Source organism: Bubalus bubalis, chromosome 7 (assembly GCF_019923935.1).
Source record: "Bubalus bubalis isolate 160015118507 breed Murrah chromosome 7, NDDB_SH_1, whole genome shotgun sequence".
Classification (NCBI taxonomy): Eukaryota; Metazoa; Chordata; class Mammalia; order Artiodactyla; family Bovidae; genus Bubalus; species Bubalus bubalis.
Window position 1 is genome coordinate 75348890 of NC_059163.1, and position 17012 is coordinate 75365901.

Below are 17012 nucleotides of genomic sequence, written 5' to 3' on the forward strand. Positions count from 1 at the left end.
TATATGTGAAATCTAAAGAAAGAGATATGAATGAACTTAGATACAAAACGGAAAACACATAGCCTCTCCATTAGTTTTGCTGAAGGCAGTGCGGTGATGTTTCTGTTTTGGCGCTTGGTTTCCCTCTGTGGCATGGCCTGCTCTCCCTTTTCCTGGAGTCTCAGTGCCACTGCCCTCCATTCATTCTTATGTTACAGCTCTTGACTTGCTGCTGAAGTACTTAAACGGAGGGATCGTTTTTTTATTCATTTTAATCTAGCAAGCCCTTAGCCTCCAGCACACATTCATGTTTGCTAAATGCATGATCGAAGCACATGTTGTCTCCCTTCTTGCCTAACCATATTTTCTCTCTTTAAACTCTTTCTTCATGCAGTGCCCTAACCATTTCTAATATTCAGGCTGGATCGACTGGAAATTGGGGCTGCCACGTCCAGACCAAACGTGGGAACAATACAAGAACCGTGGATATTGTGGTCTTAGAAAGCTCTGCACAGTACTGTCCTCCTGAGAGGGTGGTGAACAATAAAGGAGATTTCAGGTCAGTGACTTGGAGAGTGCTGAAAGGGGCTGATTTGCCCCAATTCTTTTTATTCTCAAAGGCATAAGTAAGTAAGTGAGTAAGTGAAGTCGCTCAGTCGTGTCCAACTCTTTGCGACCCCATGGACTGTAGCCTACCAGGCTCCTCGGTCCATGGGATTTTCGAGGCAGTAGTACTGGACTGGATTGCCATTTCCTTCTCCAGTGGATTTTCCTGACCCAGGGATCGATCCCAGGTCTCCCGCATTGTAGACAGACGCTTTACCATCTGAGCCACCAGGGAAGTATAGATGTATGTAATTGGTCTCCTGTCTTCAGTAAGAATTTGAGAAATGTATTCACATATATAATAGGATCACTCTAGTGGCTCAGGACAGTAAAGCATCTGTCTGCAATGCAGAAGACCCAGGTTCGATCCCTGGGTTGGGAAGATCCCCTGGAGAAGGAAATGGCAGCCCCCTCCAGTATTCTTGCCTGGAAAATCCCATGGATCTCAGAGCCTGGTAGGCTACCGTCCATTGGGTTGCAAAGAGTCGGACACGACTGAGCGACTTCACTTTCACTTTATGCACATATATATCCTTATATATCTAAGGACTACCCTTTAGAATGGTGATTTCAGAATCATTTATGGAAACTAAAAGTAAAAACAGGTGCCTGAACTTTATCTCAGATCTATTGATTGATGAGTCTCTGAAGGTTGAGCCAGAAGTGTTTATTTTTATTTTGTAGTTTTGTTGTAGTAGTTAAGAACCACTACCTTAAGAAACATTTTGGAAATTCCACTCAAATAATGTGAAATTCAGACAGGTTAACAGCATTTCCTGTTTCTGAGGGGCTTTTTTTGGATGGCCTTTGGAAGGTTTTGTTATGTTAATTCAGTTTTAACTGCAGACAGTTGGTAGACCTTGTACTTAGCAGAAACACACACCCAATTTCCCTCCCCTGTGTGGTTCTTCTAGCAATTAAACCAGGGGACTTTGAGAAAAGAAAGCTGTTGGGTGGCCTGAAAGCTGGGAAGCCACTAGTGTTGGATGATGTTAGGATAAGCAGATTGAGTTAAATGCTATGGTTTTGTTTTTGCTTTTTAATAGAAAGTTTAGAATTTGTGAGCGGTAACAACTTTTACTTTAGACTCCCCTTACTTTCAAAGTTGCTTTAAGACATTATCTTTAAACTTATTATTTATCTAAAATGCTTTATGTTCAGGATTTTAATAATCAGTTTATAGTTAATATAAATGAAGGGAAATATGTAGCTCTTTAAAGCAGCATATTTTTGAATACACGGTTTACACTGTCTTTGATTGGTATTTTTGCTGCCTTGTGGCTAAAAGTCTGATTTTAAGGATAAAAAAAAAACTCTTTGTTGTTATTCTTTCAAGTCCAAGGTGAAGAAACAATGACAACTTTAGCTCAGCTAGTTCTTCATTGATTTTTTTTTTTTAATTGCCTTTTGACATTCCTTTCTCCTCCCCCATTTAAAATTTTTCTGGATAATGTGTGTGTGGAAATCATAATTTATTATTGCCAACAGATAAGTCTTTTATGTGGATTAAGTGTTAACTTGTAATATTTATACAGTATACTTTGAAGTGAAATAGATACCATTTGTTACTTTTGTTACATTCAATGCCTTTATTAAATAATCATAGTATATTTTCTGTTTATGGTGTATTATCTGTCTTTACTCATAGTTTTGGAGCATTTTCATTTTTAAAAATAGAAGAAGAATCTGTTTAACTGATTAATGAATTATTTATCTTTTGACACTCCTTAAGATATAATACAGTTAGAACTTCCACTGCATTAATAAAATTTAGTTTAGCATTGCTTGATCTATTTATACAGTTTTTGATAATGCATTACATTTTGGTGTGGCTGATATTATAATTTAGAAGTTCATATGTTGTAAGTCATCTGTAGCTTTTATTAAATACATTATTTTCATTCCCAGTTTTGGAGAAATAGAGCTCAGATAACAAAGATTTCTCCCAGTCCAGTTAGTGCTGATTTCACGCCAGCAGGTTGGTGTAGTCACTTGCACAGTACCTATGCAATTTATCTGGGCTTCACTCAGATAAATTCGGTTGTATATGTTATTGGATATTTTCAAGACCACCCCCCAAGTGCAAAAGTTTGTTGAAAGGACTCACAGGACTCAGCATGCAGCTGTGGTCACAGCTCAAATGTAGTGATGTAGTAATATACCTAGCTGGATAATAAGGGGAAAAGACACAGATGGATTCTGGGGGCAATCAGTGTGTAAGTTCTTGATTATCTCTGCCTCCCAGGAGGCTCATGCAGAGCCTACCCCTCCTCCAGCCTTGAAAAGGCAGCAGCCTCTGTATAGTGTTTTTGCCCAGGGAAGACGATTGGAGTCTCAGCATCCAAAACTCCTGTTGGGAAATGTTCATAAAGGCAACCTCTGTCTATCTCATTCCAAAACTTTAGACCCCCAGGATGAAAGCAGGTGCTCAGCACACACCATATGGCTTCCCCAGACTGTCTAGGTAAAGTGAATCACTCTTACCAGTTAACTGTGAACACAAAAAGCCCCAAATTCCTGGGTGCCACTGAAGGGCCAGCATTGCAGGCAGGCCACTTTAAGGATGGCAGTCCTTTCTGCAAGTATACTGTCTTTCTGTGAAAGGCCAAATTCTATTCATACTGGAAAAGATTCTGACCCTATATACCTAATGATTGTATAAGCCAACGATACAGTAACAGTAATTAAAGAAACATAAGACCATTTGGTGCACCATTTTTCTTTTCTGCTCGATAAGGTACAATTTCCGTGGTTGTATTTAGAATATTTTGGGAAAATATTCTGTTATGGCATTAAAATTTATTCAGCTGATACCTTACAATGGTTTTAGTTCATTTTAGCTTTTTCTGTTTTTGCCTTTATTATTAAAGGAGTTCTGTTTCTTCTTGTTTTTCCTCTGATTCTGTGTGGCACATCCTGAGCCTCGATTTTCCCCTGCTATTACTTGTGTCAGCGTAGGTTCTCTCGTGTCTTCGTCTCTGTAGGTGGCCCAGGACACTGGCGGGCATCACCGCGTATCTGCAGTGTACTCGCAACGCCCACGGCAGTGGGATCTACCCTGGGAATGCACAGGATGAGAGAAAGGCCTGGCGCAGATGTGATCGAGGTGGCTTTTGGGCGGATGATGACTATTCTCGCTGCCAGTATGCGAACGATGTCACTAGAGTTCTTTATATGTTTAATCAGGTAACTGGAAAGTTTTCAGATCTGCTGAGGTTGCTAATAAGACGTGGTGCTCACACCAAACACATAAGTTTTTTTTACTACTAGTAAAGCGTAAGGATTTGGTGTCTATACTTTCGTGGACTGTGTCTTTGGGATCAGACCTGTTCTTCTCAACCAGTATTCACGGCCCTCTCTGGCATTACTCTTCCTTTCCAGGTATGGCCTGGCTTTATGCCTTTGCTTGAATAACTTAGCATCTGTATCCCCAAACAGAATCCCAACCATTCTTCAAGAGCACCTGGGAGGCCCCCTCTTCGGTTCCTTTTATAATCCCTTTGTCACAAGAGATCCCTTGTCGTGCTTGTCTTTTTAGTGTGCCTTTTCTCATCTCTGCTTCTATGTCTTTTTTAAAACCATAGCTGATTATAAGCAGCTGGCAGGTGGTTTCTTTTACACATTTTCTTACGCTTCTTTGCACCTGGTATACACTTTTTGTAATGGTTGGTGCTGAGTTGTGTCTAAGTCAATAATAAACAAATGTAAAACATTACAGGCCGTGCATGGCAGTATAGATAAGTGCTAAATAAGTGGTTCATACTCCCAGGTGGCAGGAGTTCCAGGGGAGATATTGATCCCTCCTGGCTGGAATACTTGGGAAAGGTGTTACTAGGCAATTGGAATTGAGTATATATAGGATTTGGATAGATAGAGATGAAGAGATGGTGCAGGCCGCTTCCCTGATTTTTCTTTTTCTTTTTAAACTTTTAACTTTGTTATTTCTATCTTTTGGCCGTGCTGTAGCATGTGAGATCTTAGTTCCCTGACCAGGGATCAAACCCACATCGCCTGCACTAGAACCACTGGACCACCAGGGAAGTCCCTCCCTGATGTGTTTTTATGTACTGTTTTATTTCATTCTAAGTTAAAAAAAGAAAATTCCTTCAGTTAGTTTCCAATAAAATTTGTCTTCTCAGTTTTGGAAAAAGCATTTTAGGAAGGTCATAGTGAATCGGGGATAAAGAGTTTTGAAATTGCCATGTTTTGAAATGCAAAGGTAAGGTGCAATGTGGGAGACCTGAGTTTGATCCCTGGGTTGGAAAGATCCCCTGGAGAAGGGAAAGGCTACCCACTCCAGTATTCTGGCCTCGAGAATTCCATGGACTGTACAGTCCATGGTGTCACAAAGAGTCGGACACGACTGAGTGACTTTCACTTCACTTGCTAAGTGCTTCTTTTTTGCCTTTTTAATACAGATGCCCCTCAATCTTACCAACGCTGTGGCTACAGCCCGACAATTATTAGCGTACACTGTGGAAGCAGCCAACTTTTCGGACAAGATGGATGTTATATTTGTGGCTGAAATGATAGAGAAATTTGGAAGATTTACCAAAGAGGAAAAATCAAAAGAGGTATTTTCTGGTTCAGATTTGTAGCATATAGTATGTCAGCAAATGGTCATGTGATAGAGCTGACTGTCTATTTTTAAAGCCTACTTATGTTTGCTGTATTTAAACTAAATATACATTTTAATTTCCAGAATTGTCATTGAGAAACCTATGCTCCATCTGTCATGGGAACTTGTTGGGAGGAGTAGAGGTGGATTGTTAGTTCTTGGAAATAAGGTACCAGGGTAGGGCAGAACCAGCTTGTGAGAAAGCAGCTTTTTCTGCATCCATTGTGAGTCGGGCTGCATCTCTTAGGCTAACTGGGATTTCCCTTCTCCCCACTGGTGTGTTTTCATCCTTCTTTGTTTTTTTTTTTTAAATCACCACTTAAATTTATTGGTTGAAGATGTCTTTGTATGCTTAACAATTTACAATGTTCAGAAAGTAGAATCTTTTTTGTTCTTCTATTTATTTTTTAAATTCAATTTTAGATTAGAGGGTAATCACAATATTGGGATGGTTTCTGCCATACATCGACATGAATCAGCCAAATGTGTAGATGTGTCCCCTCCCACCCCCTCCCCACCCCAGCCTTCCGGGTTGTCACAGAGCACTGGCTTTGGGTTCCCTGTGTCATACAGCACACTCCCACTTGTTCTTCCTTCTTCATGAGAGTTTTAGTTCCCCAGATCTTGTGTTAAATTGCTTTGGGAATGTTCTAGAGGAAATATAAGACTATTTTAGCACTTTTAAAACAAAATTCCAAATGATTTAAGATACACGAGGCATGAAAATTTAATGACTTTGAAAAGGGGCCACGTTCAAGCTATGATTTCCCTGTCCACATGATACCCTTTAGGGGAAGACATTGACAACTACTGTTTTCAGAATCAGTGAGCAGCAAATAATGATTTGAATAAGTTTTTTAGCTGCAGATTAACGTGTTCTTAAACTTTATTTCCAGCCAGGTGAGAGCTTTTATATAAACTGTTTCTCTTGTGATGGAATCACATAAGAATGAATTTTTGAGCTAGAATAAACCTAGATTAGGTCATACACTGAAGCCTAAAGAAAATTAAATAATTTCTCTAAGGTTTTAGAGCTAAATTCCAAGAACTTTGGCTGTCTAATCCAGCAGTTTTCTGCTGTATCACGTTTACTTTCTAGAAGAACTTTGCTCTGTCATAGTATTCCAAAAGTACTGTGGGGAAGACACTGAACTAAACAAAGTCTTAATATATTTCTTTATGTGGGGCTTCTCAGATTCATTAATGTTCTAAAAGGTGGTATTGGTTTGGCCAAAAAGTTCATTCAGCTTTTTCCGCACAGTGGTATGGATAAACCCCAATGAACTTTTTGGCCAACCCAATAATATCCCTTGTTTCTCTACATAATTTAACCAAGGGAGTTTTTTGCATGTGGTATCTATTAATATCTGGCATTTTGGTGATAAATTTTGAAATTGCAGCTCTAGTACATTAGGTACTTTACTTGCTGTAGTGTAGCTGATAAAGGAAAGAAAGTAGTGACATGTTTATGAATGGGATTCAGAACACCAGACCACCTGATGATGACACAGCATTTCACTGTTGTTATCTGAACTTCAGACCTTAGTTTCCCAATGAATTGTTCCTTTGCTTGATTCTGTCCTTGGGCCATAGCCTGCTTCCCATGATGAACTTTTGTGGTGCTGGGAGGAGCCGTGTGAATCCTGGCTCTGTGGTAACCCTGCTCTCCCTTGTTGATTATAATCACAGGTTAGCTGCCCACATGATTAGAAGTCATTCATGGAGGCTGGATGTTTCAGGTCGCTAGAGTAATTGGAATGGCATTTGGAATCTGGACATAGGGAAAGGTCCTGCCATCATATGATAGTCCAGAGTTTATCCCCTTGCTGCCCTGTTCTGGTGTGAGGGACTTCGGTACACCTCCCAGGTCGGGAGCAGCAGTGTGGTGCCCTGAGGTGTACGTTTCCTTGTGTCGCTGCTGTGTGGGAAGAATGGTCTGAATCTTTGTTGCTTTGTCATGTTCCTGGGGGGAAGCATCTTGTTGAAGTCTGGAAGTGGACCTGGTTTGTGAGTTATTTATTAACCATGGACCCTTTGTTTTTAAAATGAGACATGATGCTTGTCCTGTTTAACTTGTAGAGTTTACGCAAGTGAGAACATATAGATGAAACTATTTTTATCATTGCAAAGCTAGGATATACTTTTTATAGGGTTAAGAAATTAGCATTCTTTTTTGTACGTGTGAGGAATTTTCATTTATTTATCTATATTAATTGAAGTTGAGTTGATGTGCAATACTGTATGTTATAGATGCACAACATGCAGTTGCAGTTCAGTCGCTCAGTCGTGTCCTATTCTTTGCAACCCCACGGACTGCACCATGCCAGGCTTCCCTGTCTATCACCAGCTCCTGGAGCTTGCTCAGACTCATGTCCATCGAGTCAGTTACCATCCGAACATCTCATCCTCGGTTGTCCCCTTCTTCTCTTGCCTTCAGTCTTTCCCAGCATCAGAGTCTTTTCCATTGAGTCAGTTCTTTGTATCAGGTGGCCAACATATTGGGGCTTCACCTTCAACGTCAGTCCTTCCAATGAATATTCAGGACCAATTTCCTTTATGATGGACTGGTTCGATCTTCTTGCAGTTCAAGGGACTCAAAAGAGTCCTCTCCAACACCACAGTTCAAAAGCATCAATTCTTTCGGACTCAGTTTTCTTTATGTCCAACTCTCACATCCATACGTGACTACTGGAAAAACCATAGCTTTGACTATACGGACCTTTGTTGTATATATACAACATAGCCATTCACAATTTCTTTTTTTTAATTTATTTATTTTAATTGGAGGATAATTACTTTATAATATTGTGATGATTTTTGCCATATATCAACATAAATCAGCCATAGGCATACACGTGTCCACTCTGAAAAGTAACATTCTTATCATCTCAGAAGCTAAGAGAGAAGTCCTTTAAAAAAAAAATCACCAGATTGCTTTAGTTACTTATCTAAAAACTTACTTTGAAGGAGATTGTTGTCACTTTCACTCGCTGACATAGAAGGTAAAATTTTAACTATCTTTGGAAACAAATGATGGCAACCTGTTAAATAGAAAAAAACAAAATTATTCAGGATTGAACAATTGAGATATAAATGTAAAATTACCTTTGATGCAGTGACAGACATTTGATTCTTTGGAAGCTTAAAATTGCAGGCCAGAGCTTTCCCTGTTTATTGCTATGTTAAGAAATCATAAGGCTTAAGGGCTCTGTTTTAAGTTAATTAACACTGCATAAAATTATGCTAAGGTATCTTAAAATGCATATAGCATAATTGGACAATTGATTTTTGTATTATATCCAGAAAGTTGTTGTGCTGTGGATTTTTTCATAAACAACCTGTGATTGAGTCTAGCCAACACAAGCTGGTACTCTTGTTGTCTTAGGGTGGGTGCTGAAAACTATCAAACTGCCAGATCTAAATGAGGTATTTACCGGGGTCTTTTAAAGAGAGCCGAAGGTTATCTGTCAGATAGTGTGTGTTCCGTATTTACTGTAGTGCTTTCTCTTATGGGAACAAACATATATCCATTTTACAAGATGAGAACATCTATGAAGATTAGAGTTATGTGTTATAGTTTTCTTACTGTGCTCTAGTTTTAAATATGTAAGGCATGCATCTCACATCTGTACTGGTGAGTTTCTTTTTTATTTTCAATATTTTTAATGTTTTTTTCCTGGATCTTACTTGTCAGACTTCTGATATTGCTAACATTTTCAAAGACCCAGCCGCTGGCTTTTTGATCCTTCTGAGAACATGGTTTCTCAATCTTGCATGGGGCCCATGATTGGTACCAGGTTCCGGGTGCAGGAAGCCTGAGGATTCGTATTTCCACTAAATTCCAGGTGATACTGGGCAACGTCTTTGGCACAGGCTTTGAGCACCTCTGTGAAGTGAAATGAAGTGAAAATCCCTCAGTCGTGTCTGACTCTTTGCGACCCCATGGCCTGTAGTCCATGGAATTCTCAAGGCCAGAATACTGGAGTGGGTAGCCTTTCCAGGGGATCTTCGCAACCCAGGGATTGAACCCGGGTCTCCCACATTGAGGACCACTGTAGTATATTTCTTTTCTATCCTTACCTCTTTTTTAAAAAATGTTCTCTTTGGGTTTAACTTTTTAAAAACTTTTCAGACACTTTTTTTTTTTAATTAGAAAATTCCTAAAGTGTAGGAGAAGGAATATTACTATTAACACTTTTGTTTTGCCTTTCACTGAGTTTCAACAGTTTTCGGCACTTAGCAGTCTTGCTTAATCTCTCCTGTCCACGTTTTTATGTTTTCTGCCCCTCCTTCCTTGTCTCTTCTCCTCTCTCTGCGTCTCTGTGTGTCTCTGTCTTACTCTGTGTCTTTCTGTCTTTCAGTGCCGGAACATTTAAGAGCACCTTTTAGGTGTCATATTTCATCCATAATTTTTTTTTAAATTGTAAGGAACTTTAAAATAGAACCATGATATGGTTATTATATCACCCAAATGAACTCAAGTCCTTAATATTATAAAATATCTAATCCGTGTTCAGTTTCCCTTGATTATTATTATTTTTTTTTTAAATGTGGGCCTTGTGTCTGGTTTCCTTATGAAATTCATTCATATAATTTTCTAGTTGGTTTTGTGGGATTTTCTAGACAGATGGTTTTGTCCGTAGACAGTAGATAACAGTTGGTTTGTCTGTTTCCGTATAAAACACATCCTGTTTTTCTGGTTATACATCGGTGAGGACCTCCAGAACTGTGCTGATGCGTGTTGGTGACGAGTGGTCTTCATGAGAATGGTATGATGTGTCATTATTATGACATGATACATAGTATGATGTGATACTTATGTGCTTCTGCTAGGTGCTGGGGGGCTATATCAGTGTTAGGGGGTCACATTGGAAGTAGTTCTCAGCTTGAGGTTTCTCAGACCACAGAAAAAAATGAGAACTCTGTTCTCAGTCCTGTGTGAAGGTCGACTTGTATTGACAGATGGACAGGGAAGAGATTTTTTTACCTCCTTCCTACCTTGTGCCAAAGTCAAGATGGGCAAGTTTCAAGTTTCCTTGCGATTCCCTTCCTTCCAGGAGGCTGGTTTAATGCTGGTTGGCCCTGACCCTGCTGGTGTCCCCTTTGGCTTATCAGCTTTATGCTGTGGTTTTCTCCTGTTAGCCTGTGTTGGCAGGGCCTGGGTCTTACATGGAAGTCAGAGCATAGTCTGTGGTCAGCTGAGCTCAGCCGCAGAACTCTTCGGATTCCTATTGTTTTGCTGTTGGCCTCTCGTGGAGCCTTTGTTTTCTGAATGGTCAGTGGTGCATTTAAAAGGTAACTTTTTTCCTTTACCATTTTTCACTTTTATCAGGAGAATTGTCCATAGTACTTAGTCCTCCATGCTTCCAGAAAGGGAGATGCATGTACAGTTTTGTCATCAGAAAAAACAAGATCTGCTTACAGTGGGAGAGTTGGAGGGATCGTAGAAGTTAAGCCTTGCCATTTGTTGTGAAGGTATGGCTGAGGGTGTTGAGCATTTCACTTGGTATCTCTTTAATAGTGTTCTTCACGTGTTCTAAGAATTTTCTTTATGAAAGTGACTGTCTACTTGGAGGAAATATTCTCCTTTTCATTAATAATTGAACAGTTATCTTCACTGCCTTGACTAGAAACACGTCAAGAATCAATTTTTCCCCAGTCTCATTAACTCTGCCATTGGTGTGTATTTTAACTTATTTGAGTCTTTTTTTAAGCCTGTATTTCCCATCAGGACTTCCCTGGTAGCTCAGACAGTCAAGAATCTGCCTACAATGCAGGAGACCGTGGTTCTATCCCTGGGTCCCGAAGATTCCCTAGAGGAAGGAAATGGCAACCCACTCCACTATTCTTGCCTAGAGAATTCCATGGACAGAGGAGCCTGGAAGGCTACAGTTTGTGGGGTTGCAAAGAGTTGGACATGACTGAGTGACTAACACACTTTCTCACTCTCTATGTATGTTTTAATTTAAAAAGAATTATCTTTTAAACTTTGTTAGGCTATTTCAGATACTTTCTGTGAGGCAATAGAGAATAAATGCAACTTGTATTCCCTGTGACATTATTTTCAATCTTTTCCCCTTCCCACTTGTTTTCCCATCACCTTCCTCTTAAATTTTGTACCAGAGTGACACCAGAGCTTTTGTTTTTTTTTCTGGTTTTGTTTTTCTGGTTATACATCGGTGAGGACCTCCAGAACTGTGCTGATGCGTGTTGGTGACGAGTGGTCTTCATGAGAATGACCTTTCGAACACTGACTGCTTATCAAGCTGAGCAGCGTTCAGTGGGGTCCCCAGGCCCTCAAGATGCTGAAGCTGGTTAATAATGCCCTAAACATACTCTTAAAAGTTGACTTTCAGAACAGAGCAATTCCTTCATTAAAGTAATCAGGGCACATAGCATACTTTGAGATGGGAATGATATCAATACAGCTATTTATAATTAGGAAAAACCATGAACTTTACTTGAACTAAAATAATAACATCAACTGAGTTATTATTTAATCGAGTTTGAACTGTGTGTCAGTTCTGGACTTTCCATCTCCATCTTAGCTGTCCCCAGACAACTTCTCAGCATACTGCCCTGTGGTATATGTGTCTCTAATTCTTGCTTCTCTGGTTATTAGAATTGCTGAGGTACCCCCTGCTGACTTTGTGCTTGAAACAAGAATGTGGGAAGGGGCCTAGATTTCTTGGCTTTTCTCAAAAACTATATGAATTGCTTAATGAAGATATTTGCCTTCTGTTCTCTCTCTCTCTCTGTCTTTCTTAAAGAAAGACAGTTTTCATAGGGTTCTTGGTCTCATTTTGCAAATGGGCAAACAGAGACTTGGAGAGGATAAATAATTTGCTATGGACATTTAACTTGTAAGGGATGGTTGAACTCTTAACCCAGGAGAACTTAACTCCAAGGCACATAAGCATTCTTGCTGCAGTGTTATTTTATACTCCTGTTACATTAAAATCCAATACCATCAAGTTGAATTTATGTATTGTGTGTTACGTGAACCAACATCAGAAATTCATGAAATTTACAGGTGATTTTAATCTAGTTTTGCCCGGGATTGCAAACATAAATATTGAAAAGAGCATGAAATATTCTGCCTCTTACCACAGATGACATTTAATGGTTTCATTGTTATTAATGTGGCATTTTCATTCCTTTACCCTTTTATCTTGGATAAAGTGCGTTCACAGTGTTTTCGTTTGATCCTCACCCTTTGGTATGACAGATGGCAGAGCAGGTGCATGACTCCTCCGACCCTTCCGTAGCTGGCGTGGCCTTCAGGGAATGCGGTTGAAGAGAAATACGGTGCTTCCCAGCACATTGGTCGCAGTTATTAAACTGTACCTGTGTGTCACATTTCAGGGATGCTTTTTTAATCCAGTGTAATTTTTCATGTACTGTTATTCTTTTTGTGTCCTTTTTTGCCACCATGAAGGATTCAGAACTACTTCCATAACCAAGCTCCAGAAGAATGTAGTGTTACATGATTGCTTGCTATGGGGGATATTTTGGCTACAAAACTGTTTCTTTAATTCATTGCCATTTATAATGAAATAATGGGAAAAAAAAAAGCTTATCCTCAGCTAAGGCAACCACTTTTATTAGCTCTATACTTTCTTACAGATACTACTACTACTTTTTTTTTTTTTTTTTTTACAGTTATTGACATATGTCAAATTCCTTGGCTGGCATTATCTAGTGACCCATACCTGTAGTTCCTTGATTAAAAAATAAACAGCTTTTCAAAAGAGATGATGTATCAGTTAGGTCTCATGTTAGAGTTTCATAAAGCCCAGGCATGTAGAACTTGTAAAGAAATTTCCAAACTAGTTGTAAAATTGCTGATTTTTTTGAATACTTCATAAATATTTGAGGAGGGCCTTGGAGGAGAATTGGTATTTTCTTGTATTTTATCTTTTAAATTTTTGCAGGCAATGGCCATTTCTTTTCTGATAGCCATAGAACATATCATACAGTGTCATCTCTTATTTATTTTTGTATACAGTTTTGAAAATATAAATTTGAAAGGTAAGAATAAGAGGTAAAAATGTAACCAAATTCTCTAGCTTCTCTGAATTGCCATTAAGAGGTGGTAGTTATTGTTCCAGTTGCTGTATAAGTGGCTGATATACAAATGCGGGAGTCACCACCCATCTTCATAACTCCAGAAATAAACACTTCTGTTACAGTGAAATTTACCCCCATACCTATTGTTTTTAGGAATATATTCTAAGGTGCTGGTGTTTTCATGAAAGTGAAAAGAAAGTGAAGTTGCTCAGTTGTGTCTGACTCTTTGTGACCCCGTGGACTGTAGCCTACCAGGTTTCTCCGTCCATGGGATTTTCCAGGCAAGAGTAGTGGAGTGGTTTGCCATTTCCTCCTCTAGGAGATCTTCCTGAACCAAGGATTGAACCCAGTCTCCTACATTGTAGGCAGACGCTTTACCATCTAAGCCACAGGGAAGTCTGGTGTTTTCATAAATTGTATCAAATGAACAGACTCAGGATTCTACATAGTTTGATTATAGGTTCTTCTTAATTCTTTGTCAGTTGATCTTGTTCATGTCTTGGGTTTGAATGAGTTGCCTCTTGAGAGAATATGTGAGTCCATTAAAATTGGGTTTTGCGGTTAAATTCCATTACTATCTGTCATTTATTACTCTGTTTATTTCATCTCTTGCAGGTATCACAACCTAGTCACTTAAAAAAATGTATTTAGTTGCTTGTTTATATTTTCTTGATAGATAGAGACTCCAAAATATATCTTTTATGTTTCTCTCACTGCTGTATCTCCATTGCTTGGGGATAGTGTCTGGCTCACCTTGGTCCTCAATAAATATTTAGTCAGGGAGTGAATGGGTATTATATAGCTGTTGGCTTTTATGCGAGGAGTTACTCTAATGAATGAGTATGAATATAAGTAGGACATTGTGCTGTCCCTGCCCCCAAGATGTTTATACTGGAATTAAAATAAGGACAGAATTGTGACACATGATGGTAACGGCAGTATGAAGTCAATTAACTGTATTTGAGTTGGATAAGATGATAGGGTTTTATGGAGGAGATAGAGGCAGTTTTGCTGGGTACATTGTTCCTCTTTATATATGAACATGTAGACTTTAAAAATGTACCCCTCTTAACACTTCTAGAGCCTGTCATTCTCAGAAAGACTTATTTTGGGATGGAAATGGAAAAAAAAAAAAAGGAGCAGTAAAATTAGAGCTGGTTTTGAATGCCTGCCATGTGCAAGGCATAGTTTGAGGAGCCTTATAGTTATTAGTGGAGCTTAATCTTCACAACATTCAGAAAAGACAGGATGGTTATTATCCTTGTTTCACAAATAAAGAAAGGTACGGGAGGTGCCAGCCCTGATCCATGGCTCGGGGGTGGAATCCGGTAGATTTCCGCAGGCTTGTCTTCTTCCTGAAAAGAAGCATGGGTGGAAAGGACTGATCTTTTTCCAGACCCACCTCAGCCCTCATAATTACACACCCTGGGAAGAGTATTGGAGACAGAACAGGGTTGAAAAGCTCAGCTGGACTCTTCTGGGGTGATGAAAAGACATCCGCTGAAATGGCCTTGGCAGTCTGGCTTGGCTTTGGGGCTTTTGAGGCTTTTTTCTTGGTTAGAGGACCTGCCAGCTTGTCAGTCCTCCAGTGCTACCTCCAGAATGCTTGTGTGCTCTAGCTCTTGTGAACTGTTTGCTCAATAGTAGACCCTCCCGGCAACAGGCTTTCTCCTTATCCTGGACTGTTCAGTGCACTTTTCTGAAATGAGACATACAAGTCACCAGCAACGACAGCCCATTGATATTTCACTGGTGTTGCCTGACAGATGTTTACATCTGTAAGTTATGGACTGAGCTAATGAAAAGAATTCAGGAAATGGAAACAAACAAGCAGTGGAAAAGTGGACACTTCTTGGGATTCATTTGTTTTTGTGACCATGTAAATCTAAAAGCATCCCTTGAGTTGGGAGACAGGGAAGAAGCAGCTCATTTGAGATAAAGATAAAGGGAACCTTGTGTGCACAGATTCACGAGATGGCCCAGCGCATACGGAGAACTCACAGTAGCTGGACATTCCTAGGGTTTTAAACATGACAGGATGCTAAAGAGGTCACCAGTATATTCTTTAATTTTTAATTAAATTTAAATGGCAACCCACTCCAGTGTTCTTGCCTGGAGAATCCCAGGGACGGGGGAGCCTGGTGGGCTGCCATGTATGGGGTCGCACAGAGTCGGACACGACTGAAGTGACTTAGCAATAGCATAGCATAGTTGATTTAATGTTGTGCCAGATACTTCTTGATTGTATTAATTAATACTTACGCAAAAAGAAGATAAGTGTTTTTCCAGAGTGGAGATCTGTTTATTCTGAGAATCATGTGATTTTCTTCCCCTTGATTAATATACATGCCTTTCTCCCCGGACTCCTTGACTGCGCCCCCCCCAACCTGTCAATTTGAGTACTACATGTCACTCTTTTCCCTGATGATTTGGTGGTTACGTGAGTACACCGTTTTGAGCTAAATATTACCAAATGGTTATAATGACTGTGCTCTTTCTATCTGAAGATGCCTTAATGAGAAATGAGTCAAGTGCCTGTTGGGTTTTCCTGTGAAAATTTAGACTGAATGCCCAGCTTAGTGTCTCATTAGGATTTTGATGATGTAAAGCCTCCTGTGTGGGCTTTAAAGATCTTCCTTTTCTCTCCTGCATGCCTGCTAGCTTGGCGATGTGATGGTTGACATTGCAAGTAACATCATGTTGGCTGATGAACGCGTCCTGGGGCTGGCACAGAGGGAGGCCAAAGCCTGCAGTAGAGTCGTTCAGTGTCTGCAGCGCATTGCCACACACCGACTGGCAAACGGAGCTCATGTTTATTCAACAGTAAGTGTCACGTTATCCTAGATTTCTAAGGAAAAGGTTTATTGAAAGCAGCTCTGACCTCAAAATAGATAGGTCTCATCCCCATTATGGGGTGAGTATTTTGTCACTGCCGATTATTACAGAATTTCCTGTTCTCAGACATTTAAAAAGACAGTTTTGCTTCCGAATAGTCTGTTTTCTTGGTAACTGGGCTTAATTTGTAATTTGAGCAGTTACCACCATCTCATCCTCTGAACCTTTCCACAACACAAATAAGAACACCATAGCCTTGCCCTCCTGCCACATGCCCGTTGTGCATCCTAGCTGATATTGTCTTCTGGGCCCTGAAGGATGTTTTGAGACAGTGCTTGATTGCTTGCCCAGGTTTCAATTTCAAAAGGGAGCTAGGATTCCCCCAACTCTTGTGAACCTATTGACATTTTTCAGTCAATTCCACTTTGGGGGAAGTGAGTTATTTATATGTAATAACCACTCTTGGGCTTCCCTGGTGGCTCAGTGGTAAAGAATCCGTCTGCCAGTGCAGGAGATGCGGGTTCGATCCCTGGGTTGGGAAGATCCCCTGGAGAAGGAAGTGGCAATCCACTCTAGTATTTTGCCTGGGAAATCCCATGGACAGAGCAGCCTGGCGGGCTACAGTCCAGGGGGTTATAAAAGACTTGGACGCAATTTAGTGACTAACCAACAGCAATGATCACTGTGTTAAATAATCTTAAATTTTGTTTGGGTAGAATTTCTTGGTGTACTGCTTACTTTTTTTGTTCTAAAATGTAGATATGATAAATGTGAGAACTATGATAAATAATGCTTTATTTTATTCTTTTAGCAGTCATATTCTGCTCTGGCCCATGATTTTCATTTTCTAACTATTTTAGTGGGTTCGTTGAATGTTTTCTACTTCCTCCTATGATTTTATACA

The 17012-nt window shown here is 39.8% G+C and overlaps 1 protein-coding gene across 2 annotated transcripts in view; it reads left to right on the forward strand.

The window, feature by feature from the left end:
- The window catches only part of ADGRA3 (adhesion G protein-coupled receptor A3), a 132727-nt gene that overhangs the window by 69401 nt on the left and 46314 nt on the right, over positions 1 to 17012 (forward strand). For both annotated transcript variants that reach the window (XM_025290244.3, XM_044946040.2), the window contains exons 8-11: positions 374 to 538; positions 3570 to 3771; positions 5004 to 5159; positions 15935 to 16096. In XM_025290244.3, coding sequence (XP_025146029.1) covers positions 374 to 538; positions 3570 to 3771; positions 5004 to 5159; positions 15935 to 16096 — 685 coding nt within the window. The remainder of the gene's footprint in view (positions 1 to 373; positions 539 to 3569; positions 3772 to 5003; positions 5160 to 15934; positions 16097 to 17012) is intronic.